Source organism: Schistocerca cancellata, chromosome 3 (genome assembly GCF_023864275.1).
Source record: "Schistocerca cancellata isolate TAMUIC-IGC-003103 chromosome 3, iqSchCanc2.1, whole genome shotgun sequence".
Lineage (NCBI taxonomy): Eukaryota > Metazoa > Arthropoda > Insecta > Orthoptera > Acrididae > Schistocerca > Schistocerca cancellata.
This window is the reverse complement of record NC_064628.1, coordinates 31620538-31633578: the sequence shown is the minus strand read 5'-3', so window position 1 is coordinate 31633578 and position 13041 is coordinate 31620538. Positions and strand designations below refer to the sequence as shown.

The window sequence follows — 13041 nt, the reverse complement described above, 5'->3', positions numbered from 1 at the left end:
ACTCAACTGCGCTCAAATGAATCTAATGTGAACAGCTGTCACGTGCTGCTCATCGGAGGCAATTTGTTGTTAGGAAGCACTGCATTTTCTACCTAAAGCCTTTGACACACTTTGGTTCGCAGACACTTGTATGAGAACTGTGTTTTGTTGTTGTATATGGCGCATTTCCTTTGCGACTTAAGTTTTATTTTCGGTTCCCCCCCCCCCCCCCCCCCCTCCCAATTCATGTTTTGTTGCTGCAGTATTATTCTGCAGAAGTGGGGCAGAAGTGGGATATGGTAATATCCTTCGTTAGAATATTGGTTCTTATCAGTCAAAATCACAAAAATTTAGTTGGTAACTAAAACAATGAAAAATTCCCAGAATTCTAAAAAATTCCCTGGTTTTCTCCCGGATGAAAAAATTCCCGGGTTTCCCCAGATCTCCTGGATGTCCCGGGTCGTATACACCCTGACACACACAAAGTAGATGGTGCTCTAATATTGTAATAAATACAATATAAATATCAAACGCACTAGGGAAAGAGGATAATTTGATACACTGGTACTCAAAACCCCCACATTAGCGAACATATCTTTTCAGTGGCTCAAAAATTTCCCTACAAAAAGAGTTCATCATTGGTTGACAAAACATGAACTTCATAACTTCATCAAGAGGTGGAACCCATGAAAAGTGGGGAAGGTGTGGTGGATGGGTGGGGGGTTGCATTCCACATTCCAGAGAAAGGATAAAGTTCATTCCTACCATTTTAATATTGTGGCCTAGTAATCTAGACTTCAAAAGGAAATGTATACTTATCTTTACACATCTGAATATTTATACATGGGTTGAAAATAATCTCTTTCAGAAGTGACAGAAATTATGTTGTGGTCTTTTGTAAGTAATCAAACACAATAAAACAATGGAAAGTCTAGGTTGGAATATTGGCAATATTATGAAAAGGACAGATTGCTACTCACCATAAAGATGACACATTGAGATACAAACAGGCAAGGCAAAAAGACTGTTATGTCCGAACTTCCAGCCAAAGCCTCCTTCAGAAAAGAAAACCAGACACACATTCACAAAAGCAAACACATATCTCTCTCTCTCTCTCTCTCTCTCTCTCTCACACACACACACACACACACACACACACACACACACACACAAAGGGTGCATGTGACCACTATCTCCAGCCACTCTGATCAGAATCAGATTCTGGTGTGGGGGCAGCTGGAGATAGCAGTCATGTGTCTGATGTGTCCTTGCTTGTGTGAATGTGTGTGTATTTTTCTTTTGTGAAGAAGACTTTGCCTGAAGCTCATCTGTAACAGTTTTTCCACTGTGCCTGTCTGCAACTCGACATATCATCTTTATCGTGAGCAGCAATCTTTTCTTTCATAATACTGTTGATATTCAAACACTATAACAAGTAGACAGAAATTGCTAAATCTCAAATGAATTAAAACAAAACATTATAACATCTTTGCCACAACAAGTATTTTTATTGAAATACTTGGGCTTTAAAATCTCTTCAAATTGATGCATCACCTCGTAATTACCTCAAGCTTTCATAATCTACTGTAAACAGCATAGCTTTGAACAGCCATAAAAAAATAATTTGCGTGATCAGTTGAAAATGATATACACTGGACACTGTTGACAGAAACTGTTTCCAAAAGCTTGAGATTTTATGAGTGATCACCACCTATAAAGCAAAAAGTTTTTATTCACTAATTTCCCAAATAGCTTTGTAGTCAAAACTGAATACTGTCTTAAGGAATATGTTTCACTATTTCCCTTGGATAGTGAAATGAGACTGACACTAAGCTCTAGTCAGTACATTTTGTACACTCAATCACAGAACATGAGATACTACCAAAATTATATAAATGCTATAATATTCAAATACTGCCAAGGATTCTGTTACATGCAAATATGTTGTTATGTATAAATATCAATGCACACAGTGCACAGTCTGGTTTTGATTAATAACTATTAATAAATACCAATATCCACATTGCAAGACAACTCATCTGTTTATGAGCATATTTATAAATCAGTATTAGTTAATATCAGCAAATTTTAAGTCTAATGAAAGGTAGGTTACAGCCAGTACAGCTGAAGACATCGTACAATGCAATTTTTAGGTGCCAAAACAATATTTTCAATAGAGTGTTAAAACAATTCATCATTTTTCTCAACAACTACACAAATAAATAAAGTTATTTTATATAGAGTGCTCAATTTGACACCCTATGTGTCAAGTGGCTCATTTGCCTTTTTTTTTCTTAAATTATCCTCCAATAAGCATTTACAACACATTTATTGTAGCACTTTTGGTCTTCTGCATTATTAGCAAGATGACTGACCGCACTTATTCAAACAATAAGCTGCAGCATATCAGTGAGCAAGCGATGGGGAATACTGATTGGCAGCCATGTAAATTTTACTGCCCAAAATACTTTATCAGGTTACATGGTCGTTATAAAGTCACATGTAATCTTTTTAAAATTTTAAGGGAATGGTATATTCTCAATAATATTACAACATATTTCATTAAAATTTTTGAATATACAGTATATCACTTTGAGACATTTAGCCTAAACTTCACAATACAAGTACAAAAATAAACAAAATTAGCAATTCACTTCGATATGTACATAATCTGAATTTTTTTCACGATCAAAAAGTGAGGTCTTAATTTGATCACAGGCAGTGTCTCCACTTTCATCACACCATTGTCACACAGTTATGCACATACTTATTCCTCTTCTCATTTGACACAACACTATAAAACAGCATATAATTTCTTTTTAAATGCTGCTGAACACCGGCCCCTTTGCACAACGAAGACCACTTGCAAAAATTTTAAGCAGCCATTTCCAACACACTAAAAAGTGATGTTGGAGCCCATGTGCTTCCACCATTATAACTGACAAAAACAACATTGCGGTCCAGGTACACTTGAACTTTTCCACAACGATAAATTTGTTTGCCTTCACGGTACCTATTAGCAAGTGGCACAAAAATAATACCACGTTCCTCACAACGCTTCTGAATGAGGTCCTTAAATCCTTGTGGTATCTGACTTGCAGTTCGAACAGCTTCTGCCAGCATCTGTAACAAAACATTAGTGACTGATAAATATTACCATGTAATTAAAACCTTGTTTCCAAATTGCTCTTACTGACTAAAAAAACCTAGCAAATTCTACACCCCATTCAATTCACGAAGAATATTTAATACTACCATTTATTGCTCACATTTTTTTTGTTTTTATAGCAAAGGCTCAAAAAGGCACATTTGAGGCAGCTAGTTATGTCATGTCACTACAACAAATTGGAGAAAATTAGAGCTTCGTTCCCTGTACACAATAAGGCCATTTCAGAAAGGCCACATGATCAAATTGCACAAGCAAGGAGCAGGACAATGGCCAACACTTTTTCAAAGGATACATCCTGGTATTGATCTTTCCATGATTCAAGGAATGTGTTATTGCAAATTTTTGTAATAAACAATAACAATGTAAGGAAAATACAGATCGCTACTAACTGTAAAAAAAGACATGTCAAGCTGCAGACAGGCACAGTTAAAAGACTCTTACATATAGCTTTCAACCACAGCCTTCATCAGTAAAAGAGAGACAGAGCAGACCACGACGCTGGAGCTGGCAGACGTGCGCGCGGGTGTGTGTGTGTGTGTGTGTGTGTGTGTGTGTGTGTGTGTGCGTGCGCGCGCGTGTAAGTCTCTTTAGCTGATGAAGGCTGTGGCTGAAAGCTATATGTAAGTGTCTTTTAATTGTGTGTGTCTGTAACTTGACTGTCTTCTTTACGGTAAGTAGCAATGTCTTTTCCTACATTGTTCATGTTCATATTCCTACATAGAATTTCCATTATTTAATATCAGTAAATGAGCATACTGCACCTATTTTCATTCACTGCTTTCAAATGGCATCATATATTGGTGTAATTTGTCATTAAAAGAAACAGTATTCATTGCACAAAAGCATGTGATCAGAATAATAGCTGGACCCCACCATGCTGACCTTGCAGACATTTATTTAAGGAACTTAGGATATTCACAGTAGCTCAGCAATACATGTATTTGCTTATTAAATTTGTTATTAATAACCCATCCGTATTCAAAAATAATAATGAAGTGCATCACTACAACACTAAAAGAAAGGATGAGCTTCACTATTCTGCATTACATCTGAATTTGGCACAGAAAGGGGTGAATTATGTTGCCACAAACATCTTTGGTCATTTGCCAAATGCATTAAAAGCCTTGACAGATAGCCAACAAACATTTAAAAACAAATTAAAACAATTTCTGAATGACAGCTTCTTCTAGTCATTAGATAAATGTTTAGATATGAAGTAGTAGCGTAAAAAAATTATTGTGTAATGAAAACTTATGTTAAACTGTCAAGTTCCACACCTTTACAAAAGGGCATATTCATGGTCTATGGAACAAGTATTAATGTAATGTAATGAATATACATCAGGATTTGATGCCTGTTCGTGAAGAGGTCATTAGATACAAAGAACAAGCTTATATTTGGGAAGGAAACTGGTTACATCCTTACACAGAAACCATACTGGAATCTGCCCTACAAGATTTAAGGATACACAAATTGACGCAGCAAAATGGTGATTTGAGTCCCACTTCCTATAATGTAAATCCATTGCCTGTAGCTACAGCATTGTCACTTGCTCCCCTGTGGCTGGACGGTGGGATGGCAATTCAATAACAGAAAGCATCAGGAAGAGTCTAATGGGAGTAAACTGTTCATTAATGAAACTGTACTGACCAAACTTAAAAATAATTTTTGCAGCAGGTTATGGGCTCAGCCAGTGTCTAATTGAACAAAATGGAGTTTCAGAAGAAGAAACACGGTTTCAGAAGAAGATTGACTCAATTCAGTTTGTGTTGATAGATGAAAGTTTTTGCTGTGACAAGTCATACAGTAAAGGGAACCTCCTGTACGAACATGGCTACCTATGTGAGTATAATGTGAATATAGATAACTTAAAGGGCCTGATGATTGGGAAAAATGTAAATGCATGTCTCTGTGATGCTTTGTTCACAGGAACTCTTCAAGACATTTAGCGTACACAGAATGGCAAAGGGATGACAAAAGTAGCAAATATGACAGCAAGTGAGCTAAGTAAACCAACTGCTGAACTTGTGTTGACATGCAATAAAGCTAAAGAAATATGGGACAAACTACGTGTGCAATTTGAACATAGCAGCACACTGCTTAATAATGTTAACTGGAACTTTTTCCAGGTAAAATGCATTGAAACAGAAGGTGTTGGTACACATGTAGCTAACCTTCTGAAGTTGTTTGTAGATGTAAATAACGAGTTAACAAAACATGGAGAGGATACGCTCTCTGAAAGAATGTTACATAGTCAAATCTTATCTACTCTGGAAAATAATACAATAATTTTGAAGATCTATGGGGCACAATACCTCGGTAAATCACAGGTTGCAGGTACTCATTAAAAAAACTTTATGCTACTGACTTGTGTGAATAAAATACAATGGAATCAACTGCATTTGTGATTCCAGACACATGAAAAGAACAAAATAATAGTCATCAAAAGATCGAGGAAAGCTAAAATTTCTGCATAGTAAATGCAAACAACTAGGGCACTGTCAAGCAGAGTTTCCATGGAACAGTCATGACAACACTAACTCGTAGCAAGCAGAGAAGGTAAAGGAAATGTATTTACTTCAGGCATGCAGCTACTACTTACTCCACACATTTTGCACAGATCTACTGGAAAGTACACTGCTCCAAATAAATGGTATTGTGACAATGGTGCCTCAAAGCATATAACTCCAGATAAACAGTACTTTATTTCATATAATGAATTTTATGTGCATGAAGTGATTTTATAGGGAAAACAGGTACTAATATGTGTGCATTTGGTCAAGGAACAGTTAATATTGAAATTAGATGATGTTCTGAATTATACAGTGCTACAATGGAAAATGTTTTATACATGGCTGATACAAGTGCTCATTAGTTCTCTGCTAGAGCAGCCTACTGGAACAGCTACACATCAACATTTGACCATAAAAGTGTTAAGATTCTGGAAAAAGGCAGCAGCGACATTGTCATTTCAGCCAATGTGTAAAACAGGCTGTATGTGTTGAATATGTGTGACATCAGACCAGAAAAAGAGAAATCAAGTGACCTTGGTGTTCCCTTCTGAAAGATATATTGCAAGTGTACCACAAAATATTTGTTCTTCAAAATAAACATCCAAAGAATATCTTGAAGAAATTTGACATCAATATAGAGGGAGGGATCTTGCAATAGCTTTACATTAGAAAAGATGCACAGAATACCATTCAAACCATGAATAAACAGATTAACAGTTGCTGGCAAATCAATCCATGCAGACGTCAACGAACCAATGAGTATTGAGTTGTTTGGAGGTGCTAGATATTATGAAATTTTTAAAGATGATTTCTGTACATTCCACTGAATTTTCTTTCTGAAACACTAATGTGAAGCATATGATGTGTTTAAATAGTTTTTAAATGAAGCACAAACCAGTGAACATTGAGTTAAGCAAGTAAGATGTGATGGAGCTAAATAATTTAATAACACAGATGTCAAGGAATTTCTCATAGATAAGGGAACAGTATTATTGATTCTGCCACCCTATGCCCCTGAAAAAAAATGGTACAACTGAACATGAGAGTTGGACAATCACTGAAGCTGAACATTTGCTGCTGAAGGCAAGTGAACTACTGAAAGGACTCTTGAACAGAAGCTGGAAGGTTATCACTTCCAAATGAAACCCCTAATAAGTTGTGGTACAATTGCCTAAAAGGAAATCTTGATCACCTCAGAAATTTTTGGCACAGGTTGCTTATGTTCATCATCATCATTTCATCATCATCATCGTCATTTAAGACTGATTATGCCTTTCAGCGTTCAGTCTGGAGCATAGCCCCCCTTATACAGTTCCTCCATGATCCCCTATTCAGTGCTAACATTGGTGCCTCTTCTGATGTTAAACCTATTACTTCAAAATCATTCTTAACCGAATCCAGGTGCCTTCTCCTCGGTCTGCCCCGACTCCTCCTACCCTCTACTGCTGAATCCATGAGTCTCTTGGGTAACCTTGCTTCTCCCATGCATGTAACATGACCCCACCATCTAAGCCTGTTCGCCCTGACTGCTACATCTATAGAGTTCATTCCCAGTTTTTCTTTGATTTCCTCATTGTGGACACCCTCCTGCCATTGTTCCCATCTACTAGTACCTGCAATCATCCTAGCTACTTTCATATCCGTAACCTCAACCTTGTTGATAAGGTAACCTGAATCCACCCAGCTTTCGCTCCCATACAACAAAGTTGGTCAAAAGATTGAACGGTGCACAGATAGCTTAATCTTGGTACTGACTTCCTTCTTGCAGAAGAGAGTAGATCGTAGCTGAGCGCTCACTGCATTAGCTTTGCTACACCTCGCTTCCAGTTCTTTCACTATGTTGCCATCCTGTGAGAATATGCATCCTAAGTACTTGAAACCGTCCACCTGTTCTAACTTTGTTCCTCCTATTTGGCACTCAATCCGTTTACATTTGTTTCCCACTGACATTACTTTCGTTTTGGAGATGCTAATCTTCATACCATAGTCCTTACATTTCTGATCTAGCTCTGAAATATTACTTTGCAAACTTTCAATCGAATCTGCCATCACAACTAAGTCATCCGCATACGAAAGACTGCTTATTTTGTGTTCACATATCTTAATCTCACCCAGCCAGTCTATTGTTTTCAACATATGATCCATAAATAATATGAACAACAGTGGAGACAGGTTGCAGCCTTGTCTTACCCCTGAAATTACTCTGAACCATGAACTCAATTTACCGTCAATTCTAACTGCTGCCTGACTATCCATGTAAAGACCTTTAATTGCTTGCAAAAGATTGCCTCCTATTCCATAATCTTGTAGAACAGACAATAACTTCCTCCTAGGAACCCGGTCATATGCCTTTTCTAGATCTATAAAGCATAGGTACAATTCCCTGTTCCACTCATAACACTTCTCCATTATTTGCCGTAAGCTAAAGATCTGGTCCTGACAACCTCTAAGAGGCCTAAACCTACACTGATTTTCATCCAATTGGTCCTCAACTAATACTCACACTTTCCTTTCAACAATACCTGAGAAGATTTTACCCACAATGCTGATTAAAGAGATACCTCTGTAGTTGTTACAATCTTTTCTGTTTCCATGTTTAAAGATTGGTGTGATTACTGCTTTTGTCCAGTCTGATGGAACCTGTCGCAACTCCCAGGCCATTTCAATTATCCTGTGTAGCCATTTAAGACCTGACATTCCACTGTATTTGATGAGTTCCGACATAATTTCATCCACCCCAGCCGCTTTATTGCACTGCAATCTATTGACCATTTTTTCCACTTCCTCAAATGTGATCCTATTTCCATCATCATTCCTATCCCATTCTACCTCGAAATCTGAAACATTACTGATCGCATTTTCACCTACATTGAGCAACTCTTCAAAATATTCCCTCCATCTGCCCAAGGCATCCACAGGATTCACCAGCAGTTTTCCTGACCTGTCCAAAATACTTGTCATTTCCTTCTTACCTCCCTTTCGAAGACTGCTAATTACACTCCAGAATGGTTTTCCAGCAGCTTGACCCATAGTCTCCAACCTGTTTCCAAAGTCTTCCCACGATTTCTTCTTGGATGCTGCAATTATCTGTTTGGCTTTGTTTCTTTCTTCAACATAACTTTCTCTGTCTACCTGGGTTCTGGTATGTAGCCATTTTTGATACGCATTCTTTTTCCTTTTACAGGCTGCCTTGACTGTATCATTCCACCAAGCTGTTTGCTTCATCCTACTATTACACACCGCTGTTCCAAGACATTCTTTAGCCACTTCTAGTACTGTGTCCCTGTACCTTGTCCATTCCTTTTCCAATGACTGTAATTGACTACATTCAACTAACTGGTACCTTTCTGAGATCGCTGTTATGTACTTGTGCCTGATTTCCTTATCCTGAAGTTTCTCCACTCTTATCCTCCTACATATGGACCTGACCTCCTGCACTTTCAGCCTCACAATCCCAATTTCACTGCAGATTAAATAATGATCAGTGTCATCAAAGAATCCCCTGAATACACGTGTGTCCCTCACAGCCTTCCTGAATTCCTGATCTGTTATTATATAGTCAATGACAGATCTGGTTCCCCTGCCTTCCCAAGTTATGTTATGTTATGTTCTTATAAACAAATATTTCCATTCAAAGTTTGATGACAGGCTGCTTTTGGACACCTTGTTAGGTACGTCAATGACAAAGATAAATTTAAAGAGTCTGAATTCCTTCCAAAAGGAAATTAGTCTTAAATCTTATTGTAAAATTTAAACCAGAAGCAGTTTGTAGCTTCTGTAGTGATCATGTTGAATTTGTTGTTTGTTGGCAAGAATTCCCAGATCTGAAACAGTCAGACTTGGTACCCAAAGCAGAAGAAGGTAAATGTCATAGGCACTCTGCTTCTGGGAGAAGTCATAATGAAGGACAATGTGGCACACTTGATTCTGAAGGAAGTCAAGTAGCAAGTGACTGTAACAAAGAAGCCACAAAATTCCTAAAAGTCGAAGCTTCTGAATTTTCTGAAGATGATAAACTGGGAAACAGAACAGAATGAATAAAACTAGCCTGGATGAAAAGTGGTGAATTCCTGATGGTAACAAAAGTTGATACATACAAACATAACAATCTGAACTATTTTTCTGAAGTTTTGGAGTCAACTGAGAACAGAAAATGCATGCAAGCTATTAATGAAGAACTGGAATCCCTTAAGAGACGCAATGCGTGTGTTTTAAAACAGATTTACTATCCACAGTCATGGCTTTATCTTTTTAAAATGACCATTTACAGTTCAATATGAACCATCCTCAGATCAGTATACAGGTCTGCCTGCAGATCCGAGGATGGCTCATGTTGAAATGAAGCCGATCATTTAAAAAAAAAAAATTAATCCAATCAAGATGGATAATATGTTTTAAAACCAGTGACTGCAGATTTTATATCCCAGGCCATTATGTCAATTTTTTCAAAAGTGGGTGGTAGTTAAATGTCCTCAATTTTTTTTAAGTGCTGCAGATCCTTGGCTGTTTTACTGTGAACACAATGAGAATAGGCTGTGTAGCAATATCTGTTGATGATGGGCTAACTGTTGGATGTGACTAGGAAGAAACTACTGCTTTTATGAGTACTTTACAATGTAACTTTGATATAACAACAGGTATCCATGATAGATTAGATTAATTATTCATTTAACAGACCCCTTGGCATAAAAACAAAACAAAATGAAGATGGAGTGATTATGATAATGAAGATAATTTGAGAATTAACAGTGAGGCTGATTTCTTGGTGACAAGTGGTCAAGTCATTCAACCACCAAAACTGTAGCAAAGAAAACATTGGCTGATATTCTGATGAAGTCATATGAAAGGGTTCTTTTTAATTTACTATGTGTAAGAAGTGAAACAGCAATTATTTGTGATACTGCAATGCCTGTGTTGTCAATAATGAGGCAATACTCCTCCAGACAAGCATGTTTTCAGAAAGTTAACTTCAATAAACTGAATGGACTCATGTAAGGAGGAAAAACTGTTTACATTCTGCTTCAAATATACAATGTCTTTTTGTTTGGCATTTAAAGAACAAAAACTGGATGCAGTTTTCCAATATTACATGTTAATGTACTTGTATAAGTTTGGTCTGAGGTACAGTGTTTAATATTCACTCTGTTACTAAATGCTATTACAAATTAAACTAAAATAGTGTCCAAATTCAGTTTTCAGATCACTTTCCCAGTTTCCATACGACCAGTTTTAGGCCAGATGCCCATCTTGAAACCATCTGTTACAGTTACAGTGTACCCTGTTGAATGTGGAACTGAGAGTTCACTGTCATGACAGTCACTGTTATGACAGTACACACTGAGTTCCACATTCAAAAGGTTGCTCTGTAACTATAATAAATGATCTGAAGATGGGCAGCTCGCCCAAAACCAGTCACATGGAAACAAACAAATGAGATACTGAGACTGAATTCGGACACTTCAAGTAATGATCGCAGTACCTCCATCAAGATTAATACATCTTGTTTTGAAAAACTAAAATGAATACTAACATTATTTGTGACAGAGGAGAGTATTTTACTAGTAGATAGAACTCCAGTTTCATTTTGATTACTGTCACCATAGGCTAATAGCTATAACAGATTAAGATCAAATAACATTAGACCATATAGAGATTACATTTTAGTTTTACAAAGAAGCACATTTCATTTGCTGAGGGTTATCATTATTTAATGGATAAAGTCTCGAAAAGGTTAGAAGACTCGACATTAACAAAAGTAAAACAAGGATAATGGGATATAGTTGAATTAAATCAAGTGATGCTGAAAGAAATATATTAGGAAATTTGTTTATTAAACGTATTTTTATTAACATAAGATATAAATTTAAGTGTTACTAAGTCTTCTCTGGATGTGTCCACTTCCAAAGCTGAGCAGTCAGCACAGCTGAATGTCATGCAGAGCACCAAGGTTCAATTCCCAGCTGGGTCAAAGAGTTTCTCCACTCGAGGACTGGGTATTGTGTGGTCATTATTTCATCATCATCATCAACATGCAAGTCACCAAAGTGGTGCCAAATAAAAAGACTTGCACGAGGCAGCCGAACTCCCCAAAAGGGGATTCCCTGCCAAATATGCCAAACATAGTTTTTTTTGTCCCCTCCCCCCCCCCCTCAGAAATTATTTGTCTGGAGTAGAGCCTTTTGTGGAACTGAAATGTGGATGACAAACACTTAGGACAAGAAGAGAGCAGATGCTTTTTAATACGGGCGACAGAAGAATGCATTACTACTGAAGAAATACTGACTCAATCAGGGAAGAAAAAAAAATTTGTGGCTCAATTAAGTGTGGAGGAGGGAAGGGGGAAAGAAATTGTAGAGGGAGATTAAGGCCAGACTATATTACACATCAGAATTGATGGTGGTTAGAGTAGTTATACAGATTTGAAGAGGTTTGCACTGGATGAACAAGCATAGCAAGCTTCGTACTGAAGACCACTACCAACACCACAACCAACGTATGAAATGATAGGTTATATGTACTACAGGTCAACACAAAATAGAGGTCAGTTATCACTTAGTAAGATTGCTTTAATTTATGAGATACTGGCAATCATATTACAGCCTCTGTTTCTCTTGGGTGGGGCAATCAATTTTCTGATCGGTCTGATATGGAACAATGGAAATTCCTCTCCTGTGCCAATCTTGCTTTAATTTATGGGATACTGACAATCATATTGAAACTTCTGTTTTTCTTGGGCACAGCAATCACTTTTCTGATCAGTCTGATACGGCACAATCCAAATTCCTCTCCTGCACCAATTTCTTCAATTCAAGAGGACAGTTTGCACCCACCATCCTCAATTATTCACTGGATATATCCCATATCTGTCTTCCACTACAGTTTTTCCCCTATGCAGCTCCCTCCAACATCATGGAAGTTATTCCCTGATGTCCTATTAACCTGTCTTCCCTTCTTGCCAATGTTTTCCACACATTTTCTTCCATGCCAATTCAATTCTGTGGAGAACTTCCTCATTCCATATCAGTCTATCTGATTTTCAACATTCTTCTGTAGCACATCATCTCAAATGATGATTCCCTTCTGTTTTGGTTTTTTCAGTGCCCATGATTCACTACCCCAAAATGCCATTTTCTCCTGTGCTTGTATGCTTTATACAATGTTAATTTGTTTCTAAGAGAGCAGAATTCCTTCATTTCATGAAATCGTGGACCCAAAATTTCATGATAAACATATTGCTAATCTCATTTCTGCTACATATCATCAATTTTGTCTTTCATATTAGCTCCCATTTCTTTTTCGACCATGTCAGCAGTTCTTCCCCTTTATAGAATCCATTAATACACTCTTTCCACCTATTTGCATTCTTCAACTGTGTTTAAC

The 13041-nt window shown here is 37.3% G+C and overlaps 1 protein-coding gene across 1 annotated transcript in view; it reads right to left on the bottom strand.

The window, feature by feature from the left end:
• Positions 1-785: 785 nt before the first annotated feature.
• Positions 786-13041, bottom strand: part of LOC126176834 (tuftelin-interacting protein 11) — a 148717-nt gene continuing 136461 nt past the window's right edge. Inside the window, exon 14 of the mRNA XM_049924021.1 lies at positions 786-3102. Within this exon, the coding sequence (XP_049779978.1) occupies positions 2854-3102 (249 nt within the window). The 3' untranslated portion in view covers positions 786-2853. The remainder of the gene's footprint in view (positions 3103-13041) is intronic.